At 39.1% G+C, this 22,823-nt stretch overlaps 1 protein-coding gene across 1 annotated transcript in view; it reads left to right on the top strand.

The window, feature by feature from the left end:
- Positions 1–22,823, top strand: part of LOC126354233 (Werner syndrome ATP-dependent helicase-like) — a 225,398-nt gene that overhangs the window by 104,045 nt on the left and 98,530 nt on the right. Inside the window, exons 7-10 of the mRNA XM_050003728.1 lie at positions 7,220–7,357; positions 7,526–7,661; positions 11,244–11,426; positions 11,653–11,891. Of these exons, the coding sequence (XP_049859685.1) occupies positions 7,220–7,357; positions 7,526–7,661; positions 11,244–11,426; positions 11,653–11,891 (696 nt within the window). The remainder of the gene's footprint in view (positions 1–7,219; positions 7,358–7,525; positions 7,662–11,243; positions 11,427–11,652; positions 11,892–22,823) is intronic.

Genomic DNA, 22,823 nt, shown 5'->3' on the forward strand with positions numbered 1-22,823 from the left:
TTAACAATCGTCCATTCCATGCACTTTGCCTGGTCCTCAGCCCAGCATCCTATCTTTCTGGAAGTTGACCTCCACTCCACTGATGGTTCCATCCAAACCTCTCGTCTGTGTCAAATCCGCCATCTGTTTTGACATCGGTTGTCCCTTTCATACTAAAAAGTCCCTCCCATGTTGTCTGACCACCCATGGGCAACAGATCTGCAGTAATGAACAACACTTACCCAGTATTCTGGGGTTGTAAACGAAATTGGAAACTCCTTCACTTAAGTCACATAATGCTCAGAAGTAGTGTCCAACCAGAGGTCAGTTTCTGGCTGAAGCCAAAGCCGGTTAATCGGCTATCACCCTAATCTTCAGTTGAAGCCGAAGCTTTAATAGCCCCAAGACATTCCATTCAAGATAGGCAAAATGTGAATATGATAATGGCTTTTTAAAAATATAATGTAAACAATTAAATGAGATTATTAATGTTATCTTGCAACCTGTTTGAAATAACAACAGTTTGAAATAAAGTCATTTATAATATTTATTTACTTAAAAAAGTACTTGAACAGTTACAACGGGAAAAATACATGATAATAGCCAAATTAATGTTAAATTTCCATTTGATACCTATCTATGAAAAATAATTAATAATCAAAGTTAAACAATCTCATGTTGTAAGCTAAGAATAGTAATTATCTACATTTTCACCAATCAAGTTTAATTGTCTGTCCGCATATATCTGTCCTGCTACACTGAACAGTGGTTCACTAGGAACACTAGTAAGAGGCGCAGATAAGTATTTCAGTGCAATTGGGCGCAGATAAGTATATGGACTAGAAGCTCAATATTCATAAATATCAGCATTCCCCAGAAGCAAAGGTTCTTTTAAAAAACATGTGCCTTTTCAAATCCAGCTCGTTACCACTTATGACAGGCAACATAAGTTTGTTGTGTGACTCTCATAAATCATCATCAGTTTTTTGACGATGCATCTGACATTGAACAGGAACATCTAAGCCCATGCTGTTTGACATGACCGAGACTCATTCTGTCATAGAAATGATAGTATTTCAGTCTTCATGTTTTCAGTTCCATCTTTAGTCAAATACTTCATTTTAAAATGGAGATCTATTAGAGTTTTGAAGATACTGATGAAGAGCTGCTTGAAATGTCAAGTGTTGCTTGATGAAAGCACTTAAGTATTATTATACAGTAGCTTATTTGTTCCCATTCTTCTGCAGTTGCGACTATTATCCCACCACGTTCTGCCATGTATAGGCTGATAGCAGTTTTTTGTTCACTGAGTCTTTCCAACATTAAATAAGTGTTGTTCCAGTGGTTTTCGGTATCAAGAATCAAAATGCGTTTGGATAAGTCGCATGTTTCTTGAAACTTGTTTGAATATCAGGAAGCTTGTTCACTTCTTTTAAAATGTCCTACAATTTTGTGACAATTTTTTTTACTACATCAATTACAGCAGTTTCTTTTAATATAACATAATGAAAAACTAGCTGCAGTGTGTGAGCTATACATCCAATATAAGCAAAGTTTCCTTAACACATGGCTGCTTGCGTATTAAAAGTCTTGTCGCAGATACCCATGCGCATTTTATTTGTTGAATTAAATTCAACAATAATTTGGTTAAGTTTCTCTGAAACCTTGTTCCAAGATGCTGTCTTTCAGTATAACTTTTTCATTTGGGGCCTTTAATGAAGTGGGCTGTGAAACTCAACATTGAGCATGTCTTTGCTGGATTGCTCCTTATGCCAGTGATAAAGCGTACCCATTCAGCCTTTTCTAAAAACTGTACAATTTTACCTTTTATGTTATTGTACATTGCTGGCATTAAAGTCTTTCTCAAGTATTTCTCAGACTTTTTCCTGTATCTGGATAGTGTGTCAGGGTCAATCAAATTGAGCCTATGAAATGCATCTCCCTTAACAACATCGTGTGGCAGAATGTCATCAATAGTGAGTTCCATAATACCTTTATCGATTTGCAACAGTATTGGATGTTTATCAGGCCAAAGCGGAGCTACTTTTTTCTCAATTATATCTGGTAAAGTAGAATGTTTGACTACCTTATTGTCTTGCGAAAAGTTAAATGCCTCTGGCTAAATGATTTTTTTAAATGTTTGTAATGATCTGTTTTCGTGGTAAATCACTACCAAGGGATAGTGATCCACTACATACTTTACAAATTGCTTTACATTTGTTTTTCCAAAAATGTTCCCAGATGGCATTTAGTCTCACAGAAGCGATTATGTACCTGAAAGAGAAGACAATAAATAAATAAATAAATAAATCTTTCAACAATCACACCAACCATCACTGGCCCCAAACTAAGCTGAAGCTTGTACTGTGGTGACTAGACAGCATAATAAACATACTTAAATACATAGAGAAATCTATGCTACTGGTATAAATGCTTGTGCTCATTACACCCATATTTACCCCCGGGATTTGAACCCACAACCGCTTGGCTTAGTTGTTTGGAACGTGAACCGCTAGATATGCGAGGCGACGAATATGAACTTTTTATTAATTAAAAAAATAATCCTTGCATGTATAAGGGTATGTTCACAGTGCAGCCGACATTGGTCTTCAGATTATTTTTGACAGACATCAGTCGCTATTGTCAGCCGATTAGGTGGTCACAGTGCTTCCGACCATATTGGTTGATCACAAGGGTTTCCCTACTTTCGTTTCACATAAGTGAATGTGGTGTACAAAATGGATATTCCACTAATTTTATTAGCACATTTTACAGTCAAATACAGATTAATAAAGACAAGATAATTCACAATTGCTAAGTTATTCTTATTAGAACGAAAAGCGGAAAATCTTGTGTGCTGCTTCAACATCTCTAAAATTATAAATTTACTTTCATAACGTATATAACTTTTTGTTATTACTTTTCTGGACTGTCTGTTGTGGCAGGAGGTGCCTGTATGTCTTGCAAATTTATTGTTTGTCCTAAAATTTCCACAAACAGCAGCCAGCAATGTTGAAACAAATACACTGGCCCTCAAAAATAAAATATGTGAGGCGAACAAATAAGCCATTTTACCTACTGCTCAAACAATCTGACTTAATAAAATGTTGTAATATCTGAGCATCTACAATCTTTGACGCATAACTATGTAAAGATGAAGAAAAACAGAACATCATATTTTGGTTCTAGAATTATATAGAGCAGTGGAACATGCAACAAAACAAGTATTTGTCAGATACAAGCCCTCTTCTAACCAAATAAATGCTCTTAGGTTTAAAATTAACATTTTTTTTTTCATTAGTTTGCAGATGACTTGTCGTATTAGGACTTAAGACTCTTCATTCCTGAAGAGAACAATGATGTTAAGATCCTAACTTTTCAATACATAAATGTAAAGGGACACAAGAAGAATATTTTGAACAGCTTGTACATACAAATACATTTATTTTCAGTAATTAAATAGAATATAGAGCCTGCTAACAATTGCAGAATAGTGATGAACATATGATGAAATAAATGGAAAATTATGATTCGAAAAAGCAGCACAAATCATTGTTTCTTTAGTGTCAGGGTGAACAGCAAGATACAAATATCTTTGAACTTAAATTGAAACACAACTAACTAATGAATTGTAAATAAAAATGAGTAATTGTGGAGTTCTTGATGTCAGTGTATGCCTCTGTGCATGCTATATATATCAAAGACCTGTGAATGTCGAGTGCCAACAAGTGCCAACCACATGAAAAGTCGTAACATGTAGAATATCTGTCTGTATATTTTCTAGTAGAGATTAGGCAGAGTCCTTTTTGAGATCAGTTAATAAAAAAACAACCCTCATGCAAAATGCTTCTCCATAATCTAACCTTATCCCATTGCTTGTTCCTCACATTAGCCTTGTGAAAAATTGGAACAGTATAAATACTAATGTTTCTTTTTCTGGTAAAGGTTAAACAGGGTACTTTTTGAGATTTGTTTTTAAAAAATTCCGAAAGGAAGACACACACAGTCTTTTAAATATTATTCCTTCTTTGTCATAGTTGCTGATAACAAGCAAATATGATGCATGTTAAAACCATCGAAATGAACATGTCCAACTTCAAGATTGCATGCATATAAACCTAACAAATATACCTTATAAAGCTTTTCTAGTTCCCTGAGCTGAGGGGGATATGAGGCCAGGTATAGCAAAACTGTGCATAGAACTCTGTTCATTATAGTGTTGCGCACTGCCAATTGCTTTCATTGGCAGCAGTGCTTAGAGATATTGAACATTCCAGATTCTGCCAATGAGCTCAGAGAAGAACTGAGGGAACCAGAAAAACTTTCCAGGGTATACTGCTATTCACGAACTCATCCTTCTCTTTCTTTCGGTCAGATAAAAATTTTCACAACCATATGACAAAATATCAAAGTAGATAATCTAATTCGCGTATGAATTGGTATGTACTGGCGGTGGCGGCCAACTGACACAACACAGTATGGACGAAGTATGCGGTGGGGGGGGGGGGGGGGGGGGGGGGTTGCAATTTCACAATCGGGAGCCCATTCCACAGTTCTAACAGTTGGTTCAATTTTGGCACTTCCTAGAAACCTTTGGCTTCAGCCAAAACTTTGGCAAATTTTGTCTGAAGCTGAAGCAAAAAGTACAGTCAGACACTACCCAAAAATACAAAATTGTTAAGGCTTTCGTGGCCACTTGTTGACAAACTGCCTATTGGCTTCTGGCTCCGGTTCTTCGGCCGACGTTCATCTAATGATTTTACTGACGTTTTGCCAGTACGAGTGGCTGGCGTTGTCAAAGCTTCACCCTCCATTGCCAGTGGTGAACTGGAGCCCAGCTCGCGGCCGCAGACTATATGTACCTGGCGCGCCAACGTCCGAGGGCTTCTCCGCGGTCATTTCCGGTGCGGTTCTCGTCTTGCTACCTGCGACGGTCGTTCACTGCAGTACAGGAAGCCAGGATCCGTTTACCTTAAGACTTTCGTCTTTCTTATTCAAACTGTTCGCGTGTTTTTGTATTTCTACAGCTTCTCTGAACAAGCGTGTGTGATAGTGCTTCTCTACAGCCAGAACTTCCGTGTCGGCAAATTTTATTATGTGGTCGGTCTCATTCCCCAAAAAGGAACATTTCAATATATGGTAGGCTCTCCATTTGCTCATATCACTCCCTCACATCTTCAGGGCATGCTCCTGATAAATCTGCAAACATTTTTTTGTGGAATTGTTTTCCTCTCCTTAATAAGGATCTCTGTGAGCTGTTCAAGAGACTGAATTGCTACAGGACATGCTCAAAGTGGACTGTCCAGCATTTCACATAAATGCTCAATAGGACTGAGGTCAGGGCTCAGAGCAGGCCAGTCTAATGTTTGAATCACAAGCTCCTGTAACATTTCCGCGGTGACTACTGCTGAATTTGCCCTCACGTTGTCTTATTGCAAGAGAAATTGGGGATCCATTACAATTGCAGTTGGTATAACATGACCCAGTACAATCTTGTTGAAGTCCTCTGAGCGTCAAGTTGGTCTCTGAGTGTCTGAAGATCTAATTGGCCATCACTTGTGATGCCATCCCCCTCCATGAATGAGCTGCAGCCAAATATTTCCATTTCCTGGACTGCTGCTTCATTATAACATTCACCATGATGATATCCACATATACATCCTGTTTTAAATGAAAGCAAAACTTGTCCGTAAACAGTACATTGCACCAGTGATGCAGCTGCCCTTGCTTATGTTTCTCAGCAAATTGAAGTAAATCTCTCATGGGCTGAATAGTTAACCAAGGGGTATGGTGAGGTCTTGTTGATTTTAAGCCAACCTCTCGGAGTCTGTTGAGTGTTGTTTGGTCACTGACACTGCAACCAGTTGCTGCTCTTAGATCATTTTGTAGATGCTGGGGAGTCGTAGTGTGCTGGCGGAGGGAACAATTAACCACATAGTCGTCATGTCTGGCCAATGTTTTTCCAAAACCTCCAAACAATGGATGAAGCCACATTAAGCTCTGTACACACTGCACGAATAGTCCAAACTTTCTGCAGTAATGTCACTGCCCAAACACATTCTACCTCAGCCAGATGCCTCATGTTAACTGATTAAGCATACATAAATAGTATAGAGACAACCTTATTGCTTACACCCACTAGATAACAGAGTGAGACATTGCTCGTCTATTTCACTCTTAGGCATAGCATGATACTTTTCAATAGTGCCACAAAGTCGTGGGTTTCAAACATGTTGTGGAGGATTGTTTTCATTATTAAAAATGTCAGAAGACTTAAGATCAGCAGTATTTATCTTAATCACAGACTATGTACATGGTACACTCGGTCAGATTCTTGTCACTCTAAATTGTTTTGAGCAGTGAATATAGGATGATTCTAAAAGGACTTTATAACTCCCCTTACATACAGAATGTTAATGATACAACTTAGACATGTAGTTAAGGTGTCATCTTGTAACAAAATTTTCATTGACTTATTGTTGTAGTACTGAGTCCTGCCACTAGTAAAGACATAAAATTTAAAATCAAAGTGGCAGACTTCACTGGATCTGAACAAGCTTGTTACATGTTTTGGATGAAAGAAACAAAGTTAGCTACAAGGGAAATTTAAATTCTGTACCAGTTACTATAAGCAAGCTCCTAGTTGGCCTATGATTTACTCCTGGCAGCAGAATTTCATTCAAACTGGTTGTAAAATTCGACAAAACAAATCTCCAGGTCACCTACAAGTCTCCAAGTTTCTCAGGCTGTTGTCGGGAGAGAGAGAGTGAGTGAGTGAGTGAGTGAGTTGGGGTGGGGGAGTTAGTTTTGTTTGCAGTCCCAGGAAATCAACACACTGTGCGCCACGAATGAACCCACACAGACTAACATTGCAGTAGTGACATCAGATGGACTTTGGTGTATGGCCAATGGCAGCCACACTGAGCCAAAGTGAAAGTGAATGTATGGAATGAGACTTTCAGTATTTTAGTACCAATTGACACCTCTGCCATGTTTATAAGCCATCTCGATAAAATTCTGTGTGTAAGTAAGTTTCTAAAGTCTTTTCAGAATCACGTTGTAAATACAGTCATCATCATATATATTACTAGATGATGATGATGATGATGATGATGATGATGATGATGGTGGTGATGATAATAATAATCATCATCATCATAATTTAATATATTTTAATTCACCTACAAAACCTGTGTAAAAGTGTACCAATACAAATACTATCTTTGCCTCAATCTTTTAGCTGAAGGTCTAAGTTGTGGAGTATACCATGCAGGCTTATCATTGGAGACAAGGAAACGGATTCACACAGATTTCATTAATGATAAGTTGCAAGCTGTTATAGCTACTGTAGCATTTGGAATGGGGATCAACAAACCTGGTGAGTAGTATTTTCCTCTCTCTTTCTTTCTTTCTCTCTGTCTGTCTGTCTATCTCTTTTCCACCATTCTCTTTTCCATCTCTGTCTATCTGTGTGCTTTACATTTTATGTTTTGTGTGTTATATTTAACTATAAATGTAATTTATTTGTTTATAATTTTTTCAACAGATGTCAGAAATGTAATTCATTATGGTGCTCCTAAGGACATAGAGTCATTTTACCAGGAAGTGGGACGTGCTGGGAGAGACGGAGAACCATCCAAATGCCACTGCTTTTTTCAGAACTCAGACTTCCAGCTTAACCGGTTAGCAATACAACTTGTTATAGTCTGTCATGATGATCTCGAAACATTAAACATACATATGAATTGAAAGCAGCTGTATTCTGAAATCTTAAGAAACTGTTAATGTTTCCATGGCCTCAATACTGATACTCTTTCTATGCAGAGCAAAACATTTGAAATAAAATGCAGAATAAAACAGAAAGTGGTAAATGAATCAGGGCCAATACTTGGAATGGGCTCTCAAAGCTAGAGTTATATATTTGTGTATTACTCATTGTCTTTGTTTCAACCTGTCTATCACTTCCCCAGATGAAAATTACATACAGTGCTTATATTTCCTACTACTCAGCTGATTGAAAAAGTGCCCTTGTGTTCGTATCATGACTGTAAAAGAAAACGCACATTCTGTAAGTGTCTATTCTAATCGTATCTCTTAAATTGGGAAAAAATGTACTCTTCTTAACATTTTTTAAAATTAGTAATGCTGCACAAAAGTACTTGTGGAGGTATACATAAAAACAAAAATAGCTGAAACTAGGCATATAAAGCACACAGACGAAACTGGGACCTTACATGTAGGATGGTGCTGATTCTGTATTTGGAGTAGTGGCCATAGCTGCAGGCAAGTGCCGGGTCCTTCACTGAGAATGCATGCTGCAATGCAGAGGGCAGCTCCTGGTCCTGTAAGTAGCTGGCAACTGCATAAAATTTATCCAGGTTCTTCTCATTTACTGGTGTTTCTTTAAAGATACTATCAGAGGTTGTAACTACCACATCACTGTCATTTTCCATACATACCTTGACTTTTGAGCTGTAAGGTGACTGGTGAATTGGAAGTGACGAAGATAATGAGTGTTGTTGAGTTTATAGGAAGAGGTGAAGTGGAACATGTGAAGTGGTCTGTTATCAGAGACCATTGCTTGGTGTACGTAATTCTTCTAATTAACCCCTTCTGCAGTCACAGACAACACCTGCATGAATTGTGGGACATATTACAGAGCTTTCACTACAGTGAGCCACAAGTGTGCAGGATATCATTAAGTGTTCTGTTGGTGTTGCTCTGAGATGATGTTCAGACAGAGCACTGGCAGATCATTCTTTTTGTGGCTATCTCTCATTGCAAATTGTCTAAGGCCTTCAGTCATATTGGTGAAAGAATGACAATCTTACACCTTCTGCTAAAGGAGGGGTATTCTGTTACTGATTTGTAAAAGATGGTGATCATAAAAGAACCTACAAAACAGATACATGTGACTGAAGCTCTTAGAAATGTACTCATGTACAACTGTAGGTATGTCACAGGGTGTGCATCACTGCTGTTGCATTCTCAGTGAGTTGAATCATGATGACATCTTGACTATACTAATTTTGAAGGAGAACTGCTCCACTTTCTGCAAGACCTTTACCCGTTTTCCCTACTCAAATTCACTTCTTCACTTCATTCATTTCTAAATCGAAAGCCACTCTGTTAATGTTGCTCCTCTTGTGACTGAGTAGCAGTAAAGCCCTAAATGTCTCAATACATCACTCTCAAGTAAAAGCCCTGTGAGGACCACCTCACTAGAGCAGTGCATCTGTGTGGTGAAGCCAAGTGTGCGGCACCCTTTCCCCATTACTCACTATCCATGTGGCACAGCATCAGTTGCTTTCACTTGGCTATCACTCGTGAAATGTGGCAAATAGGAATGTGCCCAGTTCCAGTGGATAAGGAAGCATGGCTGTTAGCTATGCCACAACATAGCATGTGTCCTATGGAAGAGCATGAAGCCTGCACACACTGGAGCTTTGTGCCCTTTGCATATCCATGTGCTACCTACTATGAAAGCCGTGCAAGTGACTGTGTCATTAGTCAAGGTAGTGCTGATCATCTTCCACAACTTTCGCCAAGCTGTGTGATGTGTATTCACCCTTTCTCTCTCACGACACAGCTGAGTGGACTCCATATAAAAAAGGCATGCACTTGCAGTGCCCTCATCCTCATTCCCCAAGATTCCTCCCATAAGGACCATTGTCTCTTGTCATTGCCCTTGTGGTCGACTGTCTCCTTTCATTGCCCTCCTAACCTCCAGATCATCCTTGCCAAACCATATAATGTTCCTAGAACATCCTTACTGTAAGATCCTACCCCTACAATCACTGTCGTTATGAGAACTTCCTTCCCTGTTCACCCACTACTACATATTTCAGTCCCAACATTAGCAAATTGTACTTCAAAGGTGGATCAACATGTGAAACAGATGTTGTTGTTTGACAACTAACATGTATTCACTCCAATCCTTTTTATGTAGGAATGACCAGTACTAAACTGGCTAAGCAAATAAACGGATGCAGAGGAACCTTCTGCCTCCCAGGCTCCTACTACCAAGGTAATGAGCATAATCTTACCACATGACACTTAGGAGAATGGCAGTTGCAAAGTTACATGCATCCACATTGTATGTTGCTCTGTGGCACACACAGGCATCCTCTTTTACTTCCAGTTTAAACTGAAATGAATGGAACTTTTTTCTTTGGTAAAAGGATGGTACAAAACCAATATCAGTTTAGGTGCCCATCAGAAAAAAATGCAATATAATGATTTTGTCAAATAAGGTTGTGTGTGTTGCTCTCCAAAAAATTATCATATATTTTATCCCCCTTATTTTTAACCATACAAGCAAGATCCTGTGCATGCTGTATGATATGGTTCTAGGAACCTCAGGAGTGACTACAGAATGCATTTCACTTGAACCATCCCATCCATTTCTAGTTTTGTTGAACTTGGCCTGTGCTTGATCATACCACTTTACTGGGTTTAGCTCTGTTAACAAGTGCACCTGTTTTGTCTTCATTGCTAGAATCACTCTACTATTCATTTCCCAGTCCCCTCCCTCCCTCCCTCCCTCCCTCCCTCCCTCCCTCTTTCCTTCCCTCACCCTCAACCTGCCTATAAACCTTGCCCCTTTCTCTTTCCCTCCAAATATGTTTGTCTAGTCTTCTACTGCCTCCAAACCTCACTCACTGCCTCCTCTCTTCCGATCCCCATCACCCTACCACAGCCTCTGCCCCTCTGTCGCCGTCCGGTTGCCTGCACCCCTCTGTCGCCCTCTGGTTGCCTGCGCCCCTCTGTCGCCCTCCGGTTGCCTGCGCCCCTCTGTCGCCCTCCGGTTGCCTGCAACCCCACTCCCACCCTGCCGCCCTCGCGCTGCCTCCGCCCTCACGCTGCCTCTGCCTCTCTCCGCCGCCCTCGCACTGCCTCCGCCCCTCAGTCATAGGGCACAGTGCCTACCATTGTACTATCTTTGACCTTCTACTGTGTGCCTTTAATCTTTCTCTCTCCTTATTCTGTACACATCATCCATCTAAACTTTTTTATGCATAACTTGTCCTCTCTTTCCAACTTTCTCCAACCTATCCTCTTTTCTTTTCCAGGGAAAGATCTGAGTTTCTTAAGCTGGGTGTTACGTTTTCTTCTTTTAAATGTATCTACTTCCAGTACTCACAATTTCACTACCTGAAGGAAACCATTACGTAGCCATTCTGCTACTTGATAGTTTTAAGTTTTCTCAAGGATTTTGCTTTTGTTATGTCTTTTGGTTTAGTGAAGTTTGTTTTTCTAAACAGATCTCTCTTAATGGGCATCAGTGGAGAGAACCAGAAACATCGACTCCACATGGCACAGGAAATGGAGAGGTACTTGTACTCTACAGACTGTAGACGAAAGCTGCTCCTTTCACATTTCCAGGATAACTCATCTGAAGCATTAAGCATTGATTCTAGTGTGTGCTGTGATAACTGCATTCGCAGGTAGGTTGACTCTTCCTCTAACTGTTACCATGCAATTTTAGTGTTATTTGTTGTGATGATTGTATCCCACTCTTTTCAAGTCATAAATAAGGTGGTTAATTGTTTGTAGATAAAGGTTATTATCCTAAGTTGTTGTCACCAAGGGACTGTTAAGTCTGTTATATCATTAGTTATTCAGCATTTTTTGTCTCATTTTGTTAACATTGTTCCACTATATTTTTCCCAGGAAAATACCAGGCAACAACAATCAGTACGATGGCCTTGAGACAGATGGCACTATAGAAGTGGCCAAAGAGGCACATATGTTAATGGGAGCAGTGGACGCCATGTCAGGCAGATTTGGCCTTGCGAAATACATATTGATGTTGCGTGGATCAACATCTTCCAAACTCCCTCCTGCTGCTGTGAAACATAAATTGAATGGCTGTGGAAAACACAAACCTGATGCTTGGTGGAGAGCATTAGGTACATAAAATTTGAAAAAAAAAAAACTTCAACTGTGTACAAGTGGCATAATTTCTTTAGTACTGCTACAGTTTTTCAAGGGCAAGACAATATGCAGATGAAACTTTCTGGCAGATTAAAACTGTGTGCCCGACCGAGACTCGAACTCGGGACCTTTGCCTTTTGCGGGCAAGTGCTCTACCATCTGAGCTACCAAAGCACAACTCACATCCGGTACTCACAGCTTTACTTCTGCCAGTATCTCGTCTCCTACCTTCCAAACTTTACCAAAGCTCTTCTGCGAACCTTCGGTAGCTCAGATGGTAGAGCACTTGCCCGCAAAAGGCAAAGGTCCCGAGTTCGAGTCTCGGTCGGGCACACAGTTTTAATCTGCCAGGAAGTTTCATATGAGCGCACACTCCGCTGCAAAGTGAAAATCTCATTCTGGAAACATCCCCCAGGCTGTGGCTAAGCCATGTCTCCGCTATATCCTTTCTTTCGGGAGTGCTAGTTCTGCAAGCTTCACAGAAGAGCTTCTGTAAAGTTTGGAAGGTAGGAGACAAGATACTGGCAGAAGTAAAGCTGTGAGTCGTGCTTCGGTAGCTCAGATGGTAGAGCACTTGCCCACGAAAGGCAAAGGTCCCGAGTTCGAGTCTCGGTCGGGCACACAGTTTTAATCTGCCAAGAAGTTTCATATCAGCGCACACTCCGCTGCAGAGTGAAAATCTCATTCTGGAATATGCAGATGTTTCATCATGTGTTGCTATGTGCTGATTGTATCAGTGCATTTTTAGATGGTCTGAAGTGAGCGGGTGTTTAATACATTTCCTCATTTCTTTGGTGTTTGTTTGTGGTTTGTTCAATGTTCTCAGTTTATATTTTCATCTTCTCATAGTCTTACATACTCATCATCGAACCCATATATCAGAGAGGGTGCAGTGGGTGGGAAATGTTCATGCATTGCAGCCCATTAATTACTCACAAATTCCTAACTTAAATTTAGGCGAATAATTATAACTGATAATAAGATAATCCATCACATGAAGTATAACTTTATATTTAAAAAATATTACTAAATCTACTTAATATCAAATCTGCATGGTGCTGTACAGTAGACATGGAAAATACTTTGTTTGCCTTGCAAATTGAGGAAAGAAAATGTGTTCTGCATAAGACTGTTTAAAGGTCCTAGCCCCTCCCATCCTCTATGTAAGTTCATTAAGCAGAAATACAACAGAGGAATGCAGTTGTTTTGCATTCTGTCTGAAATACAGGTTTTGTAAACATATATATATTAGTCTGTATATGTGGTGTCTGTTTTATCGGACATGTCTGAAAGAAGACACACCGTTTTGACCCTGCAGCCATAATGAATCCAGATACAAAGAAATTAGTGACATTTAGCTGCTAGGGAGCATTGATTTACATCAATAGAAATTGTTGAAAATTTGTGCTGGACTTGGATTCGAAACCGGGTCTCCTGCTGACTAAATGTTACAGGATTCTAGTTAGCTTCTCACTTCTTTAGAGAAAATATGGAGAAAGGAGGAGTTGCCACATTTGTCAAAACCTGTTTTAGTTTCAAGAATATTGATATTAATAGGTTCTGCTCAGAGCAACACATAGAAGCTTGTGCAACAGTAGTAGTACGAGGGTCGTTCAATAAGTAATGCCTCACATTGTTTTTTCTCATAACATATTTGTTGTAAAGAGTCAGAATTTGGCAACAATATACATCAACATGTCTTGTCCATGACCTGTTTTTCTACATAGTCTCCATCACATTCTATGGCCTTAAGCCAATGTTGTGGAAGAGTATGTATTCCTTGCTGGTAAAAGCTCTTGTCCTGTAGTCGTAGCCATGTTTTCACTGCATGACTGACACTCTTGTCATCTTCAAAAAGGCCTCTCTGCCAGTCTCAAAATGCTCCAACAATTCAAATGAAATTGCTTTTCTGTGAATCTTGTGGTCCGCTGTGAGCATTCATGGAATCCATTGTGAGCACCTCTTTGAATATCCGAGAGCCTCAACCATTGCAGGCGCACTTCCAATGCTGACTGACAACTGTAGAACCAATTGGCGAGTTGTGATATGCCGATCAGCATGAATAATGTCATCCGCACAATTCAGCATGTGTGGAACAGTGGCTGTGACAGGACGTCCGGAGTGTGACTGATCATGGAGCTCTGTTTCTACATTTTCTGAAGCCTTAACTTTCTTTACCCATTGCCCAACTATACTCCTATCAACTGCAGCATTGCCATACACTGAACATGTTTATGGATGTTCACCATGGTTTCTTTTCCTGCACACAGGAATTCAATAACAGCACACTGCTTGTAACTCGAGTCGTACATAGATGCTATTTTGACCCTGTACTACAGCTCTGCCGTCTGCCTGAAAGGTTTGAAACTTCACCGGTGCACAGAACAAATGTCAAATGTGAAGCACGAACAAGGACATTTGTCTGTGTATATCGATGGCTTTAAAAAAAAATGGATTCAATTATAAAAAAGTCTGGAAGCTCTGTTGTCCCATCTCACAGTAAAAAACAAGGAAATGGTGATTGCTAGTGATTTTAATGTGGATTTATTGAAGATCTCTGCCAGTGAACAATTATTGCAGTCAGTAACACTGTCCTTCAATTTAATTCATACTGTGAACTTTGCATCTCTGAGACTGGTATTGATAATATCTTTGTGGAAATATGTAGGGAAAAAAGTCTGACACAAAACCAATAGCAAATGGGCTATCTGATCGTAATGTGCAGCATCTTGTGTTAAGTGTTGAAACTTGTCAGGGTAAAAAAAAATTAAATCCTTCAGACCCGAAATACAAAGCTTTCATTAATAAATTTACTTCCTCTTTTGAAAATTGTTTTCCCCTAAAGGTAACTCAAATCAAACAGAAGTCTAAAAACAAACAATGGATTACACAAGGAATAAAGATATCATATGGGACAAAAATGAGACTTTTTCTGCTATCTAGGAACAGCTCTAATGTTGGCATTGTAATGCATTATGAAGAACACTGCGAAATGTGAAGCAAATAATCCAGAAATCTAAGCAGCTTTATTAAGAGAAAAAGATAATTACATCAGGTAACAAAATAAAAACTGCATGGGATATAGTGAAGACAGAGAGAAATGGTACCAAAAAGGAGGAGGAACAGATAGCTGTAAAAAAATAAATGAGTGCATGGTAACTAGTGCATGTAGTGTTGCAAACCTCTTAAACAAGTACTTTGTTACTGACAGGTTGGGCTTAAAAGGTTCAGTAAATAGTGCAATGGAATATCTGAGACCATTCTTCATAAATAACTTCAGTAAAATAGAAATGACACTCATGTCTCCCAGAGAAGTAGCATCCATCATAAAATCCTTAAAATCAAAGTATTCTAGTGGTTATAACACATCAACAAAGTTAAGGAATGAGGGATCAAGTGAGTTTGAATTCTGGTTTAAGGTATTTATGTAATCAGTTTCTTATCAGTGGAACAATTCCACACTGACTAAAATATGCTGAAGTTAAGCCTCTTTACAAGAAGGGAGAGAAAGAGATACTATGAAACTATCAACCAGTTTCACTTTTGCCGGCTTTTGCAAAAATATTTCTGAAGGTTGTGTTCAAGTGTCTTCTTAAGCATTTCCTGCAAATAATATATTGTCCAAGTCACTGTTTGGGTTCTTTAAGGACTCCAATCTAGAGAAGGCTATTTACAGATACAGTGAGAATGTACTTAATTCATTAAACAACAAATTAGAGGCTACTGGCATTTTCTGTGACCTGCCAAAAGCCTTTGACTCTGTGAATCAGAGCATTCTCTTAAGGAGATTAGAATATTATGGTGTCACCGGCAGTGCTGCGAAACGGTTTGAGTATTATCTAACGGACAGGAAACAAAGGATGTCAGTGTAAAATACCTTTGGAGTAAGCAGTTGGTCTTCATATGATTGGGAATTAATTACATGTGATGTTCCTCAGGGTTCCATTTTGTGTCAGTAGCTTTTTTTTGTGAACATTAAAGACCTCTCATCTGTTACTCGCCAGATGCTTCCCCCTCCCCCCTCCCCCTAGATGATACAAACATTGCAATAAATGAAAAGTCAAGGACAGATTTAGAAATGGTTGCAAATAAAATTTTCATTGATATTGATAAATGGTTGAAAGCTAATTTACTGTCATTAAACTTTGAAAGGACCCAGCGTATGCAGTTCAGACCTTGTAAGAGATTCCTTCCAGCATGTGTATAACTTATGAAGACATGCTGATCGAAGAGATCAACAGTGTTAAATTTCTGGGATTAAAACTCGATAAAAAATTCAGTTGAAAAGGCATACCACAGAATTGCTGAAGCGCCCAAACGAGTCTGTATTTTCAGTGAGAATGATGTCAGATGTAGGAGGTATAAAAATGAAAAAACTTGAATACTTTGCTTGCTTTCATTCTGTTATGTCATATGGTATCATATTTTGGGGAACTCATCAAATGGAGTAAATGTTTTTAGCATGCAAAAGTGTGTAGTAAGACTCATTTGTGGCGTAAACTCAAGAACATCATGTAGAAAACTGTTCAAGGAACTTGGTATTCTAACCACTGCTTCTCAGTATGTGTATTCCTTAATGAAATTTGTTGCAAGTGATATGCCTCTATTTCCAACCAATAGCTCAGTTCATAGTATCAATGTTAGGAATAAGACCAGTTTATATTAAGACCTAAAATCACTTACCTTGGTCCAAAAAGGTATCCAATATTCAGGAACACACATTTTCCATAAAGTGCCAGCAGCCATTAAAAACTTGGTTCCAAATAAAGTGCAGGGGAAACAGATTGTAACAATATTGTGAAAAGGAAAGTCGCTACTCACCATATAGCGGGGATGCTGAGCTACAGGTAGGCACAACGAAAAGACTGTAACAAATAATAGCTTTCGGCCAGTAAGACCTTTGTCAGAATTAGGCGGTGATCACATACATACACACTAAGGCAAAAGCAGCTTGTTTGTGTGTATTTGCTGTCTAATTCTTACGAAGGCCTTACTGTCCAAAAGCTATTATTTGTGACAGTCTTTTTGTTGTGCCTATCTGTGACTACGCATTTCTACTATATGTTGAGTAGCAGCTTTCCTTTTCACAATATTGTTACATTTCATCCTGGATTTTCCATTGTTTGATAGGTTAAACAGAGTTTGAAAGAATTTTTGATAGGCAACTTCTTCTACTCTATAGATGACTACCTTAACAGGGACTGTTAGACCATTTTAAGTGAAAATGTCATTTCAGTTGTGACAGCACTTTGTCACAACAGTCAGGATTATGTATTTTGTGTATGATAAATTTATTAAAAGTGCATAACGGTGTTTCATTCTGACAGTGTATTATTTCTGCAAATATTTGCAGATCCAGTTTATTGTAATATATTGACATAGTTTGTCAATGTCCTGCAAATGATCAAAGTAGTGAGTATTCTATTCGAATGTTATACGTTATACTTTCTGACTTGTTCCACACCCATGGCAGTCATCTCATTTTTGGGTCTATGGAACAAAAACTGAATCTAATGTAATCTAGGCAGATGCTCTGACGCCTTTGCCATCCTAACACAGTGGTCATCACGACTACATGGGCTACTACTACTACTACTACTACTACTACTACTACTGCTAATGCATGCCTCCCATCAGACCCAAATCCTCAACTTATCCACGAACTACTGACCTAGTGCATAGTGCCCTTTTCACTGTTGCTGACAGGAATGGTCCTAAGAGATGCGGAAAAAGTAAAAAAAAAAAATTACATATGTTTTCATATACATTATTCAATAATAAATTTACCACACACATAAAACAATTCTGAGGCTTTTGCAATTAATTATAGTAAAAAAAAAAAATTTTGGTGTGTATAATACTTTCACAGATTGCAGTACTGCATTGCAGCTGTAACATTCGGATATTACACAGTTTTAATTTATGTTATGTTATTAACAATAAGTACAGCAGTTGATTCCAGTAAGAAATTCATCAATGAGGTAGTAATTAACTACCATTAAATTCCGTATGTTCCTCTTAAATTGTACTTTATTAGTATTTAAGCTGAGAAGCTATTTGAAATGTGTAACAACAAAAATAATCAACTTCTGACAATATAATGTAATTGGACAGATAAATAAAAAAATCTACTCACCAACTGGCAGCAGGAGAATCCTCATATGAAAAAAAAAAAAAAAAGGTTTTATCTATGCAAGCTTTCGTAGCCAGTGGCTCCTCCTACCAACAGAAGGGTTGAAGGGGAAGGAAGAGGGGTGAAGGGAAAGGAACTGGAGAGGTTTAGAAAAAGTGACAGAGTTCAGAAAAATCACCCAGTACCCCGGATCAGGGGAGACTTACTGGATAGAATGAGAAGGAAAGATTGACTATTGGGGACTGCACCGGATGAGATTTGAAAACCTGAGAGCTTAAAGGTGGAAGACAGGGTAATATACAAGACAGAGATTAGTGCTAAAACATTGTGCACAGGTTAATAACAGTGAAAAGCTAAGTTTATTGTATGTAATAGAGGTGGGAGGAGGGACGGTGAAAATAGATAGGTAAGAAAATTAAAGATACAGAAAACTAAAATGGAGTGAAGAAAGCAGTAGTTACTGTGAAGAAATGCTGATACAGAAGGAATTAACACAAATAAAGGAAGGTGGGTGACACAAACCAAGGACATGTTGTAGTGCTAGTGCCCATCTGCAGAGTTCTGAGAAGCTGGTGTCTGTGGGTAAAATCCAGATAGTGTGTTCGGTGAAACAGGCACTGTCATGTTGAAGAATATGCTCTGCAGCAGGATATTGTGTGTTGCCAGTAAACATCCTCTTCCTATGCCCATTCGTCCTAACTGATAACTTGATGTAAATAGTTATCAGTTGATGTAAAATGCCAAACAGTGTTTACATAACAGATGGTATATGACGTGCCATTTCACAGGTGGCTCCCCCTTTGGTAGTATATATTTTTGCTCTTACAGGTTGGTGCAGAAGGAACATAGGGTCTGGGTGTGACAAGGATATTGCAGAGATTGTGGGAGGAAGGGGGGGGGGGGGGTTGAAAAGCTATTCTAGGTGTGGTGGGCAAAATCTTAGACAGAATGTATCTCATTTCAGGGCATGCTTTTAAGAAGTCATGGCCTAGTTGTAGCTGATTAATACACTCAAGACCAGAACAATACTGAGTGAGAAGTGGTGTTCTCCAAAGTTGTTTCTTGGGGGGATGAGCAGTACAATGATTCAGTGCAGTGGCCCAAGAAATCTGCTTTTGAACTAGGCTGGTGGGGTAATTATGTATAGCAAAGGCTGAGATGAGAATGGTGCTGTATTGCTCTAAAGAGTCTGCATCCAAATTAACACATTTGTGTCAATTGTCAAGTCTGTTTGGGAGGGAATGTTTGATGTGGAAAGGATGACAATTGTCAAAATGTAAGTACTGTCGCTTGTTAGTAGGTTTAATGTGGGCAGAAGAGTGTAGCTGGCCTTTGGTGAGTCCATATGGCAAAGATGTCATTAATGTGTCTAAACCAAACCAGGGGCTGAAGGGCTATGGATCCCAGGAAAGCCGCCCCCCCCCCCCCCCCCTCTCTCTCCAAGTGACCTGTGTAAAGGTTGGCACATATGAGTTTCTCTTTCTGTTTTCCCAGTTTTTAAAATTTTGCCTCTTTTCACAACTTTTCCTATCGATTTTTAACTTTTCCAAGCGTTTTTTCATTTCATATAAATCACTTCTCTGGCGAGACATTTTTGTCCACTCATTTCACCTTTTCAACCATTGTCTGTTCTCTGAATTTTTTCCTTGCTTTTCTTCCATTTTTCTATCTTTTTCCACCTCTGCTTCCCTGTCTTGCCAGTTCCACTATTTCTAACATTCCAGACTGTCTCTCTTGCCATGATGAATCCCCTCACATGTTACATCCATTCTTTTAGAAAACATACTTTTGCACTATCAAAATTAGGGTCCCACATTCTGTTTCCTAAAACCTGCTTGGAGTTAATCCCACAGGCCTAACATTGAAAGTCTCTGTAAAAGAGTCTGGTGTAGAGTAGGATTACATCCAGAAACAGTTTCAAATACAGTAATCTCTTGCACTTACCTGGGTAATCTGTAACATATATGCGTCATCTGCTAATTTCTGTTCCACTCCTCACCTACAAACTGAGGTTGGCTAACCTCCTTAACATCCCACAGCCTTCACCAGGGTGTCCCAGACCTGTAACAACTCATCATCACAAGAACCAGTCACAAAAGTACAGCTGTGGGGTGGTAGGTTGACTATCATATTAACAATCATTAGTCATAGGAGGGGAAATTGGAATTGTTGTAACTATTGTTCACTGTCTTTTACGAGATCCTGGCAACTATTTCTGTGGTGAGCCAGAAAGTGATAGAGAACATACTGACTGTAGTTCCCAGTCTGCAAGTCCACATTCTTGTCCAGCCCACTGAAAGAAACGTTTCTATTCTCTATTTGCTCAGAAGGATGATTATAAATGAAGGTTTGAGTTCTAATTGATGCATATATTTGGTAAAGTTTCACATGCACAGCATTGTAATATTCCTTATGTTCATACTGACAGTAAATCTCTCTCTATCCTAAACAGCACTATGAGCAGTTAAGAGGTGACTTCTACGGTAAGTTCGTACTAAATTGTCTTTCACCCTGACTACTGATAATCAAAATAAATGCTCACCACTAAAGTGTAAAATAATGGTCATCACGTGCCACGTAGATTTGTTAACATTACAGGCGACACATTAACAATTACTTTTGCAAAATGTTAGCGATCCAGGATGGTGTACAGTTCTCGTGAGTTCACTATTTATTATTACTGAAAATAAGCATTTTGTAACAGTCTGCCTCTGACGCCATCCAAGGCAGCATGCGTTCCGGCGTTTGACTGATGTGGATCTGATGGTGACTGGGTGTGAAGTGAAGCTTAGTCTTGCCTCTTGAGCTGTATTTATATATGTGGCGCAGTGGACAGTCAAGGGAACACCTGCTGTCATCTGTCCTATGCCCACGGTAGCAGTCTCTAAACAACCGCTTTCTCAGACACACAGTATTTTATAACAATGTCATGAATCAATTTAGAGTCTTCATAATTTTTGTATACATATAGGTAAGTTGGTTAAAGCACAGAAAAAGTTTTAGCTCACCTGATTTAAAACTTTGCCTTCTAGAATTTTTATAACGGAACTGACAGTAGAACATGACCTCGGAACTACAACTTTAAGAGACATGGTATTGGTTGTTATTAACATCAAGGTCCTAAAATGTGTTATAGCTGTATTATTTAATAGGTTTCATCACATTCTGTAACCAAAACTCTCTGTCATTAATATAACAGATGCTTAATCTACTACAAATAAGGAAGTTTTTGTACCAAATTTAGTTTTCAGTAAATTACTCGAAAACTATTAGAGGTAGCTTAATATGGTCATGTAGTTATTATTTTTATGATGAACTGTAGCATCATACAAATTTTCACACTTCTAAGCCTAATATTTAGTGCCTTCAATTTTTCTTAAAAATGTTGATTCTGACCAAAATATTGGTTTAGTCACATTGAGACTTGAACCAGTTAATTTTGACATACATCTGCACTTTATGACCAATTTCTGGCTTCCTAGCTTTGTTACATAGTGCCACTTTTTTTTTCTTAAAACAATGTACTTAGGTAAAATATTGACCTAATCAATCTGATACTTAACGGTTTAAATGTTATTACACTAAAGCATATGTTGACAGATTTTGAAAAAGCAACCTTAGCTTTTAATTTCATTCTTAATTATGGTGTAATACTGGTGTGCTATGCACAGACGCATTATGGTGACTTGGTGCTACCAGCAGTGAACTGGGGAAGTCCCGGCAGACTCGCTCACCACCGTATCTCTCAAACGCTACAGCCGCATGTTTCACCACACAGTGTTCTCAGTCTCTTTTTTATAGCACTCTCCCCTCCTGAATTGTCTGTATTATCCAAGGGTCTCACTTTCATCTCTAAATGTCCGTTCAATCATGCTGCTGTGGTGAAGGACCTACTATCCTTCACACATAATGTCAACTGTAAATATCACTTTGCAACTCAATCTCAAAACCTTTCCATCAGGAAACCTGACGTTGGACCCTGCCTTGAACAGTTCCAAACACACTCCCAACTTGATTCACCACCACTATCACAAAATCATTCCGTACAAGCCTTCCAATAATTCCTCACCTCCAGCATTGCTTCACAGCCCTTCCTCAGATTCCTACAACATGACGCTAACCTGTTCTCTGCAGAACTCCAGGCTCCTGTTTCCCTAAAAGCTGATGACTCCATCATTATCCTCCTAGCGGGCAAGGGATCTACCAGTGTGGAACATATTTGTGGGAGTATGTAAGTACGTCAGCTGTATGACACCTCTACATGCAGCATCAGCCATCAAGATCCCATCTCTGTGATTCAAACTGATCTACCTTAAAACCTCAGACCTCTCACAAGGACTGACACTTCAATCCATAAAACTTCTTATCCCACCCAAATCATGCACCTCCACCTTTTACCTTCTTCCTAAGATCCACACGCAATAATCCTGATCTTCCTATAATTGCTGGCTTCGAAGCATCCACTAAACATTCATCCACCTTAGTTGTTCACCATCTGCAACCCATAGTACAAGGACTTCCCTCCTGTGTTAAAGACATCAACAATTTCTTAGATTGTCAGAAATCCATGCCTATGCTACTCCCACTACACAGCTTGCTTGTCACCACTGATGCCACTTCCCTCTATACCATCACCACCCACATACATAGTTTGTCTGCTACTGAACATTTCCTCAGTCAGTGCCTACCTGATTTCAAACCTATGGCATTTTTCTTGCTCATCTCGATCAACTTTATACTTACCAACAACTACTTCACCTTTGAGGGGTGTGGC

The sequence above is a fragment of the Schistocerca gregaria genome, chromosome 3, assembly GCF_023897955.1.
Source record: "Schistocerca gregaria isolate iqSchGreg1 chromosome 3, iqSchGreg1.2, whole genome shotgun sequence".
In the NCBI taxonomy this organism is placed as follows: Eukaryota; Metazoa; Arthropoda; class Insecta; order Orthoptera; family Acrididae; genus Schistocerca; species Schistocerca gregaria.